Source organism: Polistes dominula, unplaced genomic scaffold (genome assembly GCF_049000335.1).
Source record: "Polistes dominula isolate Pdom_NZ unplaced genomic scaffold, Pdom_raw_medaka contig_11, whole genome shotgun sequence".
NCBI lineage: Eukaryota > Metazoa > Arthropoda > Insecta > Hymenoptera > Vespidae > Polistes > Polistes dominula.
Window position 1 is genome coordinate 639,916 of NW_028301154.1, and position 16,956 is coordinate 656,871.

Here is a 16,956-nt window from a genome sequence, read left to right on the forward strand (position 1 = left end):
ACACGGTATATAGGTTCCTAAACAGTGTCGTGTTGTGTGAAACTGGCTATGCCACGGCTGTTGAAGTACAGTGTAGTACAAAGGCTTTTTATAAGGTAACTTTTTGAAAAGTGTTATAGGATGCCGTGTTGTAGAAGGGCTACCTGTACTTCAATATTTTCTTACTTGCTTTGACAATTCTTTTTTGACGAAAGAAAAGGACTGTATCAAATTCAATTTAGTTTACAACAACATATTTAACTATGATTGTTCCTTTTAATACGCATATATGATTTATTTATGATACGTGAACATGATTTTTCTATTGAAATGACATTTTAAGTTGTTGATGATATTCTAATATGAATGAAAAAAAAAAAAAAAAAATCTCTTTAGAAAGTATTAACGTGAAATAATTTCGTTAAAAATATCAAAGCAAAACTTCTTTCTCCTTCAGCAGGTAGCAATTGTATTTTTTTTGTTCGCTTTGTAATCTCGCCCATTGTCATCGTCGTCGACTTGGAAGGTCTATATCTTCTTTAGAAGAAAGAAACCGCTTAAAAAGACAACTTTTAAAAGATTTCCGAGTAAAAGACTTGCCGCTAGTTTCCATCAACGACCTATCTCATTTCTTCTTTTCTATTCTTTCCCTTTTTTGTACTGTTCAAAAAAGTATCAAAGTATATTTGGAAAATAAAAAGTAACAAATCCATTTTTCTTTCGAAAGTTTGTTTCATCTTTGATCGTTGATTTTACACGGATAACAACACGGTGTGTGTTTGATCTAAAATATAAAAGCAAATCAAAATAAATAAATAAATAAATAAATAAAATAGGAAAGATTTTTAATGAGATTAGGAACTTACTGTTTTCAAGAAAATTCTTAACATTCATTGTTTATTAATGATCGTTTTAAATGAGAGATGTGTTATGTAATAAACTTTATCTATTTATCTATCTATCAATGCATCTATCTCTTTCATTCTTTCATTCTTTCTTTCTTTCTATCTTTCATACTTTCTTACTTTCTTTCTTTCTTTATTTTTTTTTATCTCTTTTCTCGGTGAAGATGCTTGAAAGATCTTTTAGACGTGCTCACCGAGCGTGCAACACGTGGCAAGCAGAGAAACGAAGAAGAAAACTCTGTGCATGCCTCAAAGAGACAGAGAATTCTAAAGAGAAATAACGAATCTTAGATTTAATACTCGATTACTGTTAATGCATTTTTTTCTGTTGAAAATATTTAATAACATTATATCTAATCATTTTTCTTCATATTTTAATTATTACTTTTTTTTTTGCTTTCTTTTGAAATATTTTCATTAACAATATGTCCTTGCGAAAATGAAATATTGGACGAGCATGAAACGTTCGGTATTTTTAACACGACGATATGTGAAAACTAATACGTACGTGTACCTAGTGATAAGAAGTTAGAATATTTTAACGAGTCAAGGAAGTCTCCGTTTGCGATAGTTACAAAATTGTTTAAACAATTCTAAGACTATGTCGAACTACGTAGAAATATTTCTTATCTATAATAACAAAAAAAGAAAAGAAAAAAGAAAAAAGAAAAATGACAAATGATTGTTCTAATACATTATTGATAATTATGAGTCAACCTTTCAATGTAAAAACGATTAAATGGATAAAACTCTAATCGGATTTAAACGATTCTAATCGTAAACGATAAGAACTTTCGATTTCCCTGAATGCACATTTTTCATTACAATTATAGTATGTAATAATAAATTTCTTATAAATCAAATAAAAAAGATATTAAAACCCTTTGCACTCCTATGTCGAGTATGACTCAACATTGGTTTTTACATCAAAATATATCATAACTTTGAAAATTACGAAATATATATGACTTCTAATGAAAATAAAATGGTCATTTTATTTATTTTATTTCTTCCTTTACAATATATTTAAATTATCATATGTTTCAATTGAAGGAAAATTTTAAATGAAATATTGAAAAACATTGGAATATGCTGAAAATAAAATTATAATATAATTCAGATTGTGCAAAGGGTTAATGATAATATAAATAAAATGTAAACATACCAAAGAAATCCTCCCAGCTGACGGATCCATCCGAGTCAACAGCATTGGAGCTGGCAGCTTCTGCATCGGCCTCAGAGCAACCCATTTTCTTCTAATATCCTTTCTCCCACCTCTTGACGGGCTTGTAATGTTTTATTCTTTCAAATGTTTTATTGTTTTCTAGTCAACACACTCGCGTTAACTAATTTAACGACTCCCACCTCTCTACGATTTGATGCAATTAAAATAAAACCAAAAGTAGCATCAAAGAAATCAGGATGCATAGATCAAGATCAAGAAAAATGAATAAAAGAAGAATAGAGGAATACAGAAAGAAGATATGTATATGAAAAAGTTAGTGTATTATTTAGCTATGAAAAGGGCGAGTCGCGCATCGCGCACGTTCGCGCCCGCACGCGGGCGGACGGAGGCGGACGGTCACGACCGGACTGCTGCTGGAGGCAACCTAACAGAGCTAGCTGCTAGTCAGCTAGCTTCCCTGAGATGATACGAGTCAACAGAAAGAGGAGGAGGGATGATGCTTTTATCGAGGCGCCGGACCACACTCTCTCTTTCTTCCTCTCTTCTTTATACTAACTCTTTACTCTCTTTCTAAGTATAAGTGTGCATCTAAGAGAGAAAGAACGAGGAATACAGGATCTTTCTTTTCTATCTTTCAATCTTCATTCTCTTCTTCCTCTTCTTCTTCTTCTCTTCTTCTTCTGGATCACTCTCTTCTTTAAGTTTCAAATTGTGTGTAACAGTAAAAAAAAAAGAAAACTGTAAAAGAGATGAAGACTAATATACAGTTTTTCTTTCAATCTTCTTCCAAACTTCAATCTTGCTCTTCTCTAAATACAAATATGTGATATGTAATATGTATATAATGAGAGAGAAAAAAAGGATAGATAGATATATATAATAAATGATGAAAATGATGAAAAAGACGTAAAAGATAGATGGGAATAGAAACTCGTCTTTTACTTGTTCCTCTTCTTCTATTTGTTCTTATAATTATGTTGCTGTTGTTGTTATTGTTCTTATTAAGAGGTAGATCACGGAAGGGGGCTGCTAATGCAGGGAGGGCGCCGTCCGAGGAGGAGCCGCATTCCCTCGGCGCCGAGTTCGCGAGACGGACTGAGGAGCCCTCGGCTGGTGCCAAAGCCAGGAACCCGCGGAATCGCCACACGCGCTCGCTCACCAACTTCGTGCATGCGTGCGTAGTACACCAACCTCTCTTTCTCTCCCTCTTATACAAGCACTACTCCTCTTTCTTTCCCCCTTTTCTTTCTCTCTTATACGTGTACTCCTCTTCTTTCTTCCTCCTATGCATTCTCTTTCTCTTTTAGTGTCTGTCCCACGCCTCTGTCTCTGCGCAACGTCGTATTTAAGCCGGCTCAATGCACCGACTGTCCTCGCCCGCTCAAGAGAACCAGGCAATGTGGATCGCGTTTAACCGATAAGCTCTTCTTACTCTTTTCAAAAACAGTCAAAGAGTGGAATAACCTAAAGTGGGTGAGAGAATTTTTGGTATCCCAATCTCCCTCTTGCTCTCTCTCTCTCATTTCTTCTTTTTTCCTTTTTCATTACTGATTCAGTTTCTCTACAATTTTATATAGAAATTTCATTGATATTTTTAATTAATGAAATATAATTAAACAATTTGGTTACTTACAAACAGGTGTATTCAACTTGCCGCCATGATTGTTTAGCGGTTATCCAAAATGGTCGATCATTCGCATATATATATATATATATGTTCATGATTATTTATAATTCTTGTTCATTCATTATCTTCAAACGAATTCTCGTACTTCTAAGAAAAAGAATGAGACGTTTTAGTATGTACATATAAATTCGATGGGACTACAACAACGTGTCCGGCGTGAAAGCAGCCTTACATTCTTCTTCTTCTTCTTCCTCTTCTTCTTCTTCAAATCTCCCACCCCCACGCACGATGCGTTTATTTTTTTGGTACGCAGCGCATCGACAACTTACACACATATACGTACTACACATACTTGTATGCATATTAGGGAGCATATGTATAATATGTCGACGGAATCGGTGTTCTATTATTAGACGACGGGCGCAATGCCTGCCTTTGCCGTTGCATCTCACGACAGGATGAATGGGAGGGACGGTTTTTGAATATTAGGACGTTAGCCCTTTTCAGATCCTACCATTGCAGACTGCTGATCTTTCTTTCTTTCTTTCTTGCTTACTTGCTTCTTCTTTTTTTTCTCTTCTTTCGTTTTTTTTACACCCTCGTGTTCCTTTGCCAAACTTTATTCCAAGAATCTGCTCGCCATTTCAGATAGAACTAACATGCATAGATTAAATTGATTCATTTTAAAACTGTTTTCTTTCGTAGAAAACTATATATATATATATATATATATATATATATATATATATATATATATATGTGTAATCCCTGTTTTATGATTTACTCATATCTTTTTTATAATCCTACCTCAATTAAATCGTTCTTTCTTTTTTTCTTTTCGCATTCTCTTATCAACTTTATAAAGCGGAAAATGATAATTACATTTCTATTACGATTAGAAACGCGAGTAGGTTAACTTGTAATGAGTACAATTTACTTACTTTGTCTAATTACTTCGATAAACGGTTTTCGAATTAAATTGATTAGTTTACACGACATTTTAATAAAACAGCGCCACTTGTCGTGTCACAATTACCGACTATCGATAATACCCCAAAAACTTACCGATAGTCAAGAATTTACTTCTAGTTTTTAGTTCCAGTTGTAGATGTCGTTATTTGTATATAATCCGGATGGTAAATTAATCAACGACTGTTTCTTTCGTGAAATAACTCAAAGACGATAGGAACTATTTGACTTTCGAAATCGCTCGTTGTTTTTTTTTTTATACGTATGAGATATCACTTGTTGTCAGATAATAACTATAACTGGAATAAAATAGAAATAATATCGTTGTTTTTACAAAGCACGAACTTGGATCTATGTGATATACAATTAATTACGACTCTTTGTATTGTCTATTAAAGTTATTCATTTATTTATATCTAATCCTTGACATCTGTGCTTTGCCAGTGTGCAAACATGGCCTTCTCTGTGTTTCGCTCTTCAAAAATAAGTAAGTTGATTATTGTCTCTTCAATATTGATATTTTTGTTTTTTAATACAATTGTTGCATTAATAACAAAGACATAAAAAATCATATCTACGTGACAACGTCGTTTCCAGTGTAAAATATTTGTTACACTTATTATACTGATATCTACTAAATGTATAATATATTTTTAATTAAAAATATATTTTTACATATTTAAAAAAGAAACATGTTACAATACATTGTGTTTTTTCCAAAGTAATGAAATAAAAAACTAATACACAAGATGATAGTTGGACTTTGATCAGGGTCGATTATTAGAATCAATCTGATCGATCGAGACACATTTATCTGTCAATCATTTAGATTTGTTCTAATCGTAATTCTTATGCAACTAATCTATTACAATATTTTATCGGTCTTAAATTTATATGTTATACTTTTTTATTTTATCGTTTAATATATCAAAGAGTATCGAGAAATTCTCGTTTAGGTTAACATTGCATCGTATCTGTTTACTACTGACGTCACGCATGCGCAATGTAGGTGTATCTCAGCGTGAACGCGCATTGACTAATAAAAAGGTTAGGTAGTTGATATGGCAACGATACGCTGATTGGCTGATACTACATGGCGGTCTGCATTAAATATTTGCGCGCGATTTATGAATCATATACAATGTTGTTTTTTTTGTTTTCAAGAATATTATGCAATTAAACAATCTTGTCTTTAGTTATAATACATAAGTATGTATCTAATCAAGAGAATTTAATTTATTTATTCTTTTTTGATAGCACAGCAGAGATTACAACAAATTTTTTACCGTGCTTATTCGGATGTGAAATATCCAAAAATTACAACTCATTATACCATAGTTCCAAGAGAAACAGATCCAAGATGGAAAGGTTGGTACATTATTATAAACAATTATCAGTTAAATATTAGTTATTATTGTAGATATATAGTAAAAAAATATCTGTATATTTTGTAGATGTAAATATGGAAAGATTCGTAGACGAGACAGATATATTAATTGTTGGTGGAGGCCCAGCAGGATTGTCAGCTGCTATACAAGCTCGAAGATTAGCAGAGAAGCATGGAAAAGAGCTTAGGGTTACTTTAGTGGAAAAAGCTTCTACTGTAGGAGGACATATACTTAGTGGTGCATGTTTAGATCCAATTGCTTTGGTTGAACTCTTTCCAAATTGGAAAGAATTAGGTGCACCGTTACATACACCAGTGACGGAAGACAAATTTGCTTTTCTTACAGAAAAAGGAAGAATATCGATACCTATTTTCAAGGGTATGCCTATGTACAATCATGGGAATTATATAGTTAGGTAAAAATATATTTTACATTGTATATGGAAACAGAATTTTCTTATAAACCTTTAAAAATTTGTAAAGAAGTAGATTGTTTATAGATTAGGCCATGTTGTATCGTGGCTTGGAGAACAAGCTGAAGCTGCAGGTGTAGAAATATATTCTGGTTATGCTGGTTCAGAAGTTTTATACCACGAAGATGGTTCTGTGAAAGGAATAGCAACAAATGATGTTGGAATTGCAAAAGATGGTTCTCCAAAAGAAACTTTTGAAAGAGGTATGGAATTACATGCAAAGTGTACTATCTTCGCTGAAGGTTGTCATGGTCATCTTACTAAACAGCTTTCAAAGAAACTGAATTTGAGAAAGGACTGTGAACCGCAAAGCTATGGTATAGGATTGAAAGAAGTATGTATCTTGTAAAACTACTCTACAATTTCCAATTCTAATAACTTCTATCTTATTATTTAGATATGGGAAATTGATCCTAAGAAACATAAGCCTGGTTCAGTAGAACACACAGTTGGTTGGCCATTGGATAAGAATACATATGGTGGATCATTTTTATATCATCTCAACGAAGAAACACCGCTTGTTGCAGTAGGTTTTGTTGTAGGATTAGATTATTCTAATCCTTACTTGCATCCATTTAAAGAATTTCAAAGATTCAAACAACATCCTAGCATCAGGCCTACTTTCGAAGGAGGAAAGAGGTAATAATATAAATATAATAATGATAAATATGATTTTTGATCTATATTATGATAAATATAGGATAGCTTATGGTGCAAGAGCATTAGTGGAAGGTGGATTTCAATCTATTCCAAAGCTTCAATTTCCTGGCGGTTGTTTGGTTGGTTGTACGGCAGGTTTTCTCAATGTACCTAAAATCAAAGGTACGCACAATGCTATGAAGAGTGGTATGTTAGCAGCTGAGAGTGTGGTTGAAGCTATCGTAGAAGCAGAAAATAATCCTTCGCCAAGCAAAAGTCTTGAACCAAAAACTTATTCTGAAAAAATAAAGAATAGTTGGATATACAAAGAATTAAAAGCTGTTAGAAATATGAGACCAAGCTTTCACACGAGTCTTGGTCTTTATGGAGGAATTATGTATTCTGGATTTTCTATGTTGATCGGTGGAAGAGAACCTTGGACCTTTTCTCATGGAGGTATTTAATATTTCCTTTTTCTCTGAAAATATATAATATCAAAATTGCTACAGATATCACGATGTGCATTTACCATGTGTTATTTTATTATCAGGACCTGATTATGCAAAATTAAAACCTGCATCCCAGTGTACACCAATCGAATATCCAAAACCGGATAACGAGGTATCATTCGATTTATTATCGTCAGTCGCTCTTACTGGAACAAATCACGAAGGCGATCAACCACCTCATTTGACTTTACAAGACGACACTGTGCCAGTGAAAAAAAACTTGGCTGTATATGATGGTCCTGAAGGTCGTTTTTGTCCCGCGGGTATGTAAAATAAAAAAAAAACATCTTTTACAATAATATTAAATGCAAAGATTACGTCAGTCTTTTATATTTTCGTGTAAGAAGTAAAAATCGTACTGTGTCGTTGACAAATCTATAGAAAAAAGTCTATCTATCTTGTAACTGCATTCACCATTCGCCAAGCTCACTTTGCGAAATCCGCATTGCGGATTTTGACATAGTCGGCATTATTCTGTTTCTTTTTTTATTTTTCTTTTTTATTTTTCTTCCTTCACACGCTAATACACTTTTCTTTTGCTATTTGATATTTGACTAAGAAGAAATATTTTAAATGTACACAAATATTTGTAGTTAATATTTATCAGTTCATTATAAACGCATACTTTTCTTTTAATATTTTTTTTGTTCTATTTGTTTTCTTTTATCAACAAGTACGAAGCGATCCGTTAGTTTGAAGTTTTAAATAATCTCGTTTGATAGTAAGAACTGTGGAATCCTTAAATAACTCAAGTAACTCTAGTTTCTCTTTCTATCCATATATTTTTCCTTTCCTCTTTGATAGATTGAGTACATACCTCTTCCATTTCCGGCTTGAGCTCCTTTGCAGGAGCTTTCTCCCTCCCTTCCCTTACTCTTGCCAGCTCCCCAACGTCGGGAGTTTATCGACCGGAGCGTCCTTGAACCTGAACCGCCCGGGCAACCACCCCCGCTCGGCTAGACAACCCCCGACCAAGCACAACCACCAAAATCGAGGGTCACACTGCACGTAGGCTAGGCCAACAACCTCGGAATACGGAATTCTTTGTTCATCTTCGATCCAACTATCCGTCCAATCATCCCTTCAACCCTTCTAATGAATAATTTTACCTGAAACATTTATTTATCGCGGTTAGAATGATTTTTCATACTTGAGATTTGTAGTATCAAAGTTATTTAGATGATAAAACAACAAATTTTCAAATCTTCTGTAAAAAAAAAAAAAAAAAAAAAAGACAAGAAATTTGATTTTAATTGATATATTTCACGCTTATGTGATTTCTTTTTTTTCTTCTTTGATTTTGATCAAAAAAAAACGTTTTGTTCTCGTTCACAGGAGTGTACGAGTTCGTTCCAATTGAAAGTGGCGATGGCGAGAGATTGCAGATCAATGCACAAAATTGCATTCACTGTAAAACTTGCGATATCAAAGACCCCAGTCAAAATATTAATTGGGTTGTACCAGAGGGTGGCGGTGGTCCAGCTTATAACGGAATGTGAACGGATATAATCGATAGACTGTATTCTCTATTCACGAGTTAACGTTGTTTTTATATCGATTTTCGTAAACTGTGTTTTTTTTTTTTTAAACTGTTAAAATGAAATTCTAGTTTTCGAAATGAACTTTTCTCCTAGTATGTTATTTCTCTTTTTGTATATTTTTTCTATACATTCTGCATCGATGGTAAATAATCGTCTGTGATTAAAATGAAAAATTCTCAAAGTTGATTACTTTTTGTTATAAAATATATATTGTGTGCATATCACACAAGTTAGAAGTGAAACCTTCAAATAAACAAGTTTCGAAGAATAATTTAACTATGTAATATTATTTGTACTTTTAATTTGTAATTATTAATTTAATTATTAATTTAATTATAAAAGATGCGCGCCTGTTCGTATGCAACCCTCCAGACGCACTTTGAAAATGTTGCTTGCAAGCGCCATCTACTGGGACGAAATTTTTTTACAGTTAAAACTGTTTATACACGTATGTATGACGGGTTGCCTATCTTTTGGGCAGAAAAAAATTTCGTCCCAGTAGATGACGCTCGCAAGCAACATTTTCAAAGTGTGTCTGGAGAGTTGCATTCATACAGGCGCGAATTTTTATAATAATTACAAAGAAAATAAATAATAAAACACTTTAAAAAACGTTTGCAAATCAAATATTTTTATAAATAATGATATGTTTGTCTCTTTTTCTTTTCTTACGTAGTATTAAGGCCGTTTCTTTTCCCCACTACATTCCGGTTTCGTTTTCCCACTACATCACCGCGTTTCATTTTTTCAAATCACACCCATTCTAAAGAAGTTTTTCACTTGAAAAAAATTTCTATAAAAAATTATGTATAATAATCATGGCTGTTTTAAAAAATTTATCATTGTAATGCGTGTGTACCTTTCTACCACGAATTTCTCTCTCATATTTTGTTTTACTTAGCGTTATTGCATCGTTGCAATTTTCACCGTTCGCTGATATTTTATTGTGCATGTACGATCGCGTGTGTTGAGGGCCGGGATCGTTGAATTTTTAAAGAAAATAACTCTTGATTGCATTGGAGAGATCGACAGAGTAGGGGTAGGTAGGTAGGTAGGCAGGCAGGTAGGTAGGTAGGTGGGGTGAACTTGAAGATATCTATTTTCGAGAACTTTTGATAGCCTTTTACGTATGTGCAATATATTCTTCAGTCGAGAATAACAAATTATTCATGTTTCATGAAAAATACATTTTTCTTACTACGATGGAGAAAAGAAAACTGTCTATCGCGAAGTACATTTCGTAATCAACGATCCCGCAGTGTAAACGGAGAAAAACACAAACCGAGAATAAAAAAAAGAAAAAAAGAAAAAAGAAAACTTAAGCTTGATAGCATATAATTTTAACGATGAGGGAAAATTCGATATGCAGTCCTGTCGAATTTGGGCTACGTTTGATTGGTCTCTGGCCGAATTATGCTTACGCGATGATTCATCGAATTTTTTGGACGATCACTATGATATTTGTTCTTTTTTTCGAATGTGTATACGTGGTAAAGCACATAAAGACGGATGAGTTACCCGATCTAATGGATTCCTTGACCATCACTTTGTCTAATGGTCTTTTATTTTGTAAACTCATTATACTTTGGCTCAATGATCGGTAAGCGAACTTTTTTTTAATGATCAATTAATTCGAATCAGTGAAAGGTGAAAGATTGATAATTAATAAATTCAATGAAATATTATAATGAAACTCGTTCGACACAGAATTCTTGAAGGAATTTTAATGACGATAACTGAAGATTATGATAATAACGAGAAAGATAACGATCGTGAAAGAATGTACAACAAAGTTATTCTATCTCAACGTTTCGCAAGTTGTACAATTTTGTTATATTCAACTACGGTAATCCTTTTCTCAGTGTCGGTGATTTTTGCACCTGAAAGGGTACCAGTATTAAAGATGGAATTACCTTTCGACGCTATGAAATCTCCTATTTACGAGTTGGTTTCTATATTACAATTTCTTCAAGAATTATTATTTGCTTCAACTTCTGGCTTGTTGAATGGTCTGATCGTAACCTTGGTAAGTTTAAATTAAATTATTTTTTTATCACGTGCTCAACCAAGTGTCCACGAATTGTTTTTTAAACAATACATTTGAAAATAAATTTAAATCAGTGTTACATCAACGGTTACATTATTGAGCATAGTTTTAGATGCTTCATCTCGGTGGACAAGCAGAAATCATGTGTCAAAAACTAACTAACATCTCACCTAAAATAATGAAAGAAAAATCTTGCAAGGATACTTTAAAATCATTGATCGATTCTCACGAAAGGATCATCAATTTTTCTCTCAACGTTGAAAGTGTATTCACTTATATTGCTCTGTTACAATTTTTATCCAATACTTTGGCCATTTGTTTTTCCGGATTTGTGATAATAACGGTGAATATGGTATTAGGTTTCTGTAATATTATAATTTATTAGATTAGTAACGTAAATAGTAAATTTAAAATGATCAACGTGTACAAATACTTACAATTTTTAGTTTCTAATTTATTTATTACTTAAGATAAATCATTTGTCTATTTGTTATTATTTATAGTCTTTTGATTCTGATCAAGGATTGGTAATATTGGCCAAAACATTACCGTATTATACTGTGGTCAATTTGGAAGCATTTGTTCTTTGTTTTGCAGGCGAATATCTCACCTCAAAGGTGAGATTTATATTTTCATATTTATTTTATCATTACTTACATTGTTCCATTTTTCTTAGCTTTTATTCTCATTTATTATATATTTCGTTTCGAATAAGATTTCATCTCTTTTGGAATTTTTCGATAGAACGATAGATCGAGTACTTTTTCGCAGGGTAAAGCTATCGGTGAAGCCGCATACACATCCACTTGGTACGAACTGAAACCAAATGAAAGTCGATATTTCTTGCTTTTGATACTCAGGTCCCAAAAAAGATTAACGATCACCGTCGGAAAATTCATGGATTTATCTTTGGAAGGCTTCGCAAGTGTAAGATTTTTATTTAATTCTACGTTTAATCAAACGCCTGACCCCATCAAAAATAAGGGTTAGATGAGAAAACCTTACTCGTTATAAAAATGTAGGCCAACACAAATTTCCAAAAATAAGATTGAAAAAAAAAAATAACAAACTTTTTCGATTATTTGTTAAATGGGTCGCCTATTTTGAAAGTGGTTCATCTTGATTTTCCAAAAAAAAAAAATCGAGTTAGCTACCGTAATAGTTACATTTGTACATGATCTTTTCATTTCTGAAGCAATTTGTTATAAATTGTAACACGAAAATAATATGTTTTTTTCAATTTGAAGCATCTTCAATTATGTTGAATGGAGTTTTAAGTTCCTTCAAAATTTATAACAAATCAAATTGTTGATTTTAACAATAGCCTAACTCCATTCGTGATTAGAAAACGCATATTATTCGCTTAATAATTGGCACTATTTTAATAGGAAATATAAATTGAAAGCCTTTACATACACTTTAAGTAGTATAACTCGATAATATCGTGTACGTGCATTTTTCATTGCATTGAAACGCAAACCCCTTCTTAATATCTCGATTCGAACATAAATGGAGATGGGCCATTTTCAAAATAGGCTGCCCAAATATTATCTTTTAAAGCAAACATATCTGCATTAATATTTCATTATCTTTCAGATATTAAAAGCATCAGCCTCGTACGTTTCAGTACTTTACGCTATGTACTGAATAACATATATATATATATATATATATATATTATCGTTTTAATTAATTATTGTGTTGAAATTGTATCATATATTATATTGTATATTACAATTGCAAGAGATTATTAGATAATACAAAAAGGTGTGCAACGTTTGCATACAAATATAATAATTTAATATAATGTCTTATATTATATACATTTTATTTTTATTTTTTTCGTATCTTTCTAAAAACTCACCCATGATATCATCCATGGCAAGGTAAAAGAAGTAAAAAGAAGTAAAAAAAAAAAAAAAAGAAAAAATCAAAAACTAGACGATGCGTGTGGTCTGCCGACAGAAAGAGAATTAAAAGTACTCGTCCGTAGAGTAGGACTTTAGTTTGTGGTTTTCTCTCTCTCTCGATCTCTCTCTCTCTCATGTTTTTTCTTTTTATCTTTCTTCAAAATTCGCGATAGAGGAGAGAGAGAAAGAGAGAAAGAGAGAGAGAGACCAAAGTGGAAAGTGACGTGTTGAACGTTAAAAAAGAAAAACCCAAACACAACCAAAGAGTAAAATTGACGAAGAGAGCTTATCATCAATCCACTACTGGGCTGACGAACTATAATTATCTTATGGTCTCGTACAAAACGATTGATTGGCTGTACAATTTTAGCTGCAAACTTTTTTCTCTCTCCGTCTCCCACTTTTTCGTTTTTTCTATTTTATTTTTTCTTTTCTTTTTTTTTTTTTTTTACGTGTACCTGCAATTTCCCGTTTATCGCTCGTGTAACTCCACGACGGGATTATTTATACGAATAAATAAATTTGAGCTTTGTGTGGGTTGGGGTGGGTTAGGGGGGATGGTAGGTACTCTTCTAAACTCTCTTGGGATCAAAACCGTTCATTAAAGAAACTAAGATAATAACGTTTAAGTGCATTAACAAAAGTTGTTTGTCATTACAAATGATTATTTTTTTTTTTTTACTTTTTTTTTTGCTTACCTACCAACTTTCAACGTTTTTATCTATGAACTTTTTTCAAAGTTAGTGGTGTATATTTACGAACGTTCGAATAGAGAGAGAATGAGAAGAGTTTTAGACGTATAATCATCGAAAGAGAAAAAGAGAGAGGGAGAGAAAGAGAAAGAGAAAGAATATTTGATCGGAGAGTACTTTTATTAGCTTAGGATATCTCACAGATGAAACTGTCATGTTACTTGGGGAACAAAAAAAATATCGAACAGTATCGCGAATGGTCACATTAGACTACAAGTCACGTTAGATTGTATCAGGTATTTAAGAGTGAGCCAAAAAAAAAACAAATACATTTTTACGTGTCTCTCTGTGAACGGAGGAAACGAAAGATAAGTTCTTTTTTGTTCGGTTTTTTTGTTTTCTTGTTTTTTTTTTGTCTGAGTGATCATAGAAAATAGAATAAAACTAAACTTGGAAAGATGACCGATATTACGTATAACAATCCTATCAGTAAACCGGTTGAATTGGGTTTATATTTCATTGGATTATGGCCAAAATATACTTACAGTTTAATTCATCGTTTACTTTGGGTGATAATATTAGGAATAGTTTTGATCTTAGAATATCGATACGTGATGTTACACATTGCAACGGATGATTTAGCCGAGTTAATGGATTGCTTTAGTATCACCGTGTCAAATAGTCTCTTGTTCATCAAATTAATTATACTTTGGTTCAAACAACGGTGAGTTGAATTTATAATAATCAATTAATTATAATTTATATACAATATATCTAGAACGTATGTATAATATATAATGAAATGAGAGAGAGAGAGAGAGAGAGAAAGAAAGACTACTAAAGAAGGAACGATACTAATAAGGTAGAACTTTCAACGAGATCGTAGCTATGATGAACGAGGATTGGTTGGAATGTATTACCATTGGTAGAAACGTCGATATGATGACCAGCAAAATTTTCATAGCACATAAATTTTCTAAAATATCAACTATCATTTATGGTGGTGGTGTTATCATGTTCTTGATTCCCGTCATATTTGCCGAAGAAAGGATATTCGTATTAAAAATGGAATTTCCATTTGACGCCACTGTATCACCGTTTTACGAACTCATCAACATGATACAATTCTTTCAAGAAGTAACCTTTGCTTCAGCATCTGGAATGTTAAATGGCGTTATGATGACCATGGTGAGAATTTTATTTCCCCTATGTTTATTACATTTTTCTTTTTCAAAAGTTTTATTATTCGTTTTATTATTTACTTTATTTGTAATTATTATAAAAGATGCGCGCCTGTATGAATGCAATCCTCCACACACACTTTAAAAATATTGCTTGCGATTTTTTTTCTGCCCGAAAGATAGGCAACCCGTTATACATACTTGTATAAACAGTTTTGAATGCAAAATAATTCCGTCCCAGTAGATGGCGCTCGCAAGCAACATTTTCAAACTGTGTCTGGAGGGTTGCATACGAACAGGCGCGAATTTTTTCAATTAAATTAATAATTAAATAAATAATTACAAATTAAAAGTACAAATAATATTATATAATTAAATTATTCTTCGAAACGTGTTTATTTGAAGGTTTCACTTCTAACTTGTGTGATATGCTGACATGTTGTTTTTTTTTTATTAATAAAAACTTTCGTTTGTTAGATACTTCATACAGGTGGCCAAGTTGAAATAATGTGTCAAGCTATGGAAGAATTTATGAATCAAATGGACGAACATGGTTCTTGTTTGAACGTATTGAAAAAATTAATTGTCAAACACGATAGGATTATATTATTTTCCGGTTACATCGAAGAATTGTTCACTTACATTGCCTTGTTGCAATTTTTTTCCAATACAATGGCCATCTGTTTTTCGGGATTCGTTATAATGACGGTGAGATGTGATTTATTCGTCAATTTTTTGTATGTCTCATTAAGCTGAGAATCGAAACTTTAAATACCGTGTCAAATTGTTATAAAATTAGGTGCTGTGAGATAGTTTTTAATAATATTAAAAATCATTCGATTGTACAGTCAATTGGCACGGAAGAAGGGAACGCAATATTAGCAAAAACTGTACCGTATTATACTGTGGTCAACGTGGAAGCATTCATACTTTGTTTTGCTGGAGAATATCTCAGTTCTAAAGTTGGTTAAATTTAATTGCATTATTTTATAACACGTTTATATTATATTTCATTTATTAAAGGAAAAGATACCAGTGTGTTTCTACATTTGTAAATTCTACAAGAGTTGTAAAAGAATTTATTATTTCTCTGACGTTAATGTGAATTCATTGTAGAGTTTGATAATTGGCCAAAAAGCATATGATACCAATTGGTATAATCTGAAACCAAACGAGAGTAAATATATTTTATTTCTAATGCTTCGAGCCCAAAGACGATTGACTATCACCGTAGGCAAATTTTTGGATTTGTCATTGGAGAGTTTTGCGAGTGTAAGAATCATTTTCAATTTATTTAGGATAAAATAGTATTTAATATATGAGTTATAAATTCTGTAAAAAAAAAAATGTACTTTTTTATGTTTAGATATTGAAAGCTTCTGCATCATATGCATCTGTACTCCACGCAATGTATTAGAAATGAAATTTATCAATACTTACATTAGTTTATCTATATCAACTGTTATGGTTATATCAAAAAGATAATATATATTAAATAAAATGTACAACTATAATATAAAAAGAAACAATAAGTGATAGAGAAAAAGCACAAGTTTGATTTCATTTATTTTTCTTAGAGGGTCTTCATTGATGAACTTTTCTATAGATTCAAAGAGACAAAGTGGAAATTATGGCTTACCTGTAGCGAAACCAACACGAACAGACACTTATGCATTATTAAACAAAATGCCTTTTGATTATCGAGGAATTGTTACTTGCTTTGCCTTTTTCTTTTTTTTTTTGCTTTCTCTTTCCCTTTTCTCTTTTACTTCCTTTTTTTTTTTTTTATTCTTCGAGCTTTGCAGGTAAGAAATAATGACGCTACATTATCCCCTTCACCCCGATGTTTTTCCTTCAATTGACAACTTTACGAGGAAACCTGCAATCAACGAAGGAAACCAGTAATTTCGT

At 32.2% G+C, this 16,956-nt stretch overlaps 4 protein-coding genes and 1 long non-coding RNA gene across 5 annotated transcripts in view; 4 read left to right on the forward strand and 1 right to left on the reverse strand.

Moving 5' to 3' along the window:
- The window catches only part of GEFmeso (Guanine nucleotide exchange factor in mesoderm), a 57,175-nt gene extending 54,023 nt beyond the window's left edge, over nucleotides 1-3,152 (reverse strand). Inside the window, exons 1-2 of the mRNA XM_015329821.2 lie at nucleotides 3,013-3,152; nucleotides 2,050-2,253 (exon numbers count right to left, since the gene is read on the reverse strand). Of these exons, the coding sequence (XP_015185307.2) occupies nucleotides 2,050-2,134 (85 nt within the window). The 5' untranslated portion in view covers nucleotides 2,135-2,253; nucleotides 3,013-3,152. The remainder of the gene's footprint in view (nucleotides 1-2,049; nucleotides 2,254-3,012) is intronic.
- A 1,704-nt stretch (nucleotides 3,153-4,856) lies between these two features.
- Nucleotides 4,857-9,486, forward strand: Etf-QO (electron transfer flavoprotein-ubiquinone oxidoreductase). Its single transcript, XM_015329820.2, has 8 exons — nucleotides 4,857-5,153; nucleotides 5,924-6,034; nucleotides 6,121-6,469; nucleotides 6,554-6,860; nucleotides 6,924-7,165; nucleotides 7,227-7,621; nucleotides 7,716-7,937; nucleotides 9,010-9,486. The coding sequence occupies exons 1-8, from the start codon at nucleotides 5,120-5,122 to the stop codon at nucleotides 9,171-9,173; spliced, it is 1,824 nt and encodes a 607-aa protein (XP_015185306.2). The 5' UTR covers nucleotides 4,857-5,119; the 3' UTR covers nucleotides 9,174-9,486.
- Nucleotides 9,487-9,621: 135 nt separating this feature from the next.
- Nucleotides 9,622-13,085, forward strand: LOC107071094 (uncharacterized). The gene is made up of 4 exons (XM_089178608.1): nucleotides 9,622-10,815; nucleotides 10,923-11,241; nucleotides 11,766-11,879; nucleotides 12,034-13,085. Exons 1-4 carry the CDS (start codon nucleotides 10,562-10,564, stop codon nucleotides 12,250-12,252), a joined length of 906 nt encoding a protein of 301 aa, XP_089034734.1. The 5' UTR covers nucleotides 9,622-10,561; the 3' UTR covers nucleotides 12,253-13,085.
- On the forward strand, nucleotides 13,021-16,722 carry LOC107071099 (uncharacterized). Its single transcript, XM_089178607.1, has 5 exons — nucleotides 13,021-14,588; nucleotides 14,731-15,052; nucleotides 15,894-16,007; nucleotides 16,162-16,317; nucleotides 16,412-16,722. The coding sequence occupies exons 1-5, from the start codon at nucleotides 14,323-14,325 to the stop codon at nucleotides 16,460-16,462; spliced, it is 909 nt and encodes a 302-aa protein (XP_089034733.1). The 5' UTR covers nucleotides 13,021-14,322; the 3' UTR covers nucleotides 16,463-16,722.
- On the forward strand, nucleotides 15,202-15,927 carry LOC149030549 (uncharacterized). The gene is made up of 2 exons (XR_016178636.1): nucleotides 15,202-15,753; nucleotides 15,845-15,927. It is a non-coding gene; the product is annotated as an uncharacterized LOC149030549 (long non-coding RNA).
- Nucleotides 16,723-16,956: the final 234 nt, after the last annotated feature.

Bases quoted from the DNA above. Each gene is read 5' to 3' on its own strand.
- Etf-QO (XM_015329820.2), top strand. From the start codon at position 5,120: ATGGCCTTCTCTGTGTTTCGCTCTTCAAAAATAA. The intron at 6,470-6,553 runs GTAAAAATATAT...GATTGTTTATAG, and splicing joins CATGGGAATTATATAGTTAG to ATTAGGCCATGTTGTATCGT. The intron at 7,166-7,226 runs GTAATAATATAA...TGATAAATATAG, and splicing joins ACTTTCGAAGGAGGAAAGAG to GATAGCTTATGGTGCAAGAG.
- LOC107071094 (XM_089178608.1), top strand. From the start codon at position 10,562: ATGAGGGAAAATTCGATATGCAGTCCTGTCGAATTTGGGCTACGTTTG. The intron at 11,242-11,765 runs GTAAGTTTAAAT...TATTATTTATAG, and splicing joins ATGGTCTGATCGTAACCTTG to TCTTTTGATTCTGATCAAGG. The intron at 11,880-12,033 runs GTGAGATTTATA...ACTTTTTCGCAG, and splicing joins GCGAATATCTCACCTCAAAG to GGTAAAGCTATCGGTGAAGC.
- LOC107071099 (XM_089178607.1), top strand. From the start codon at position 14,323: ATGACCGATATTACGTATAACAATCCTATCAGTAAACCGGTTGAATTG. The intron at 14,589-14,730 runs GTGAGTTGAATT...CTAATAAGGTAG, and splicing joins ATACTTTGGTTCAAACAACG to AACTTTCAACGAGATCGTAG. The intron at 16,008-16,161 runs GTTGGTTAAATT...AATTCATTGTAG, and splicing joins GAGAATATCTCAGTTCTAAA to AGTTTGATAATTGGCCAAAA.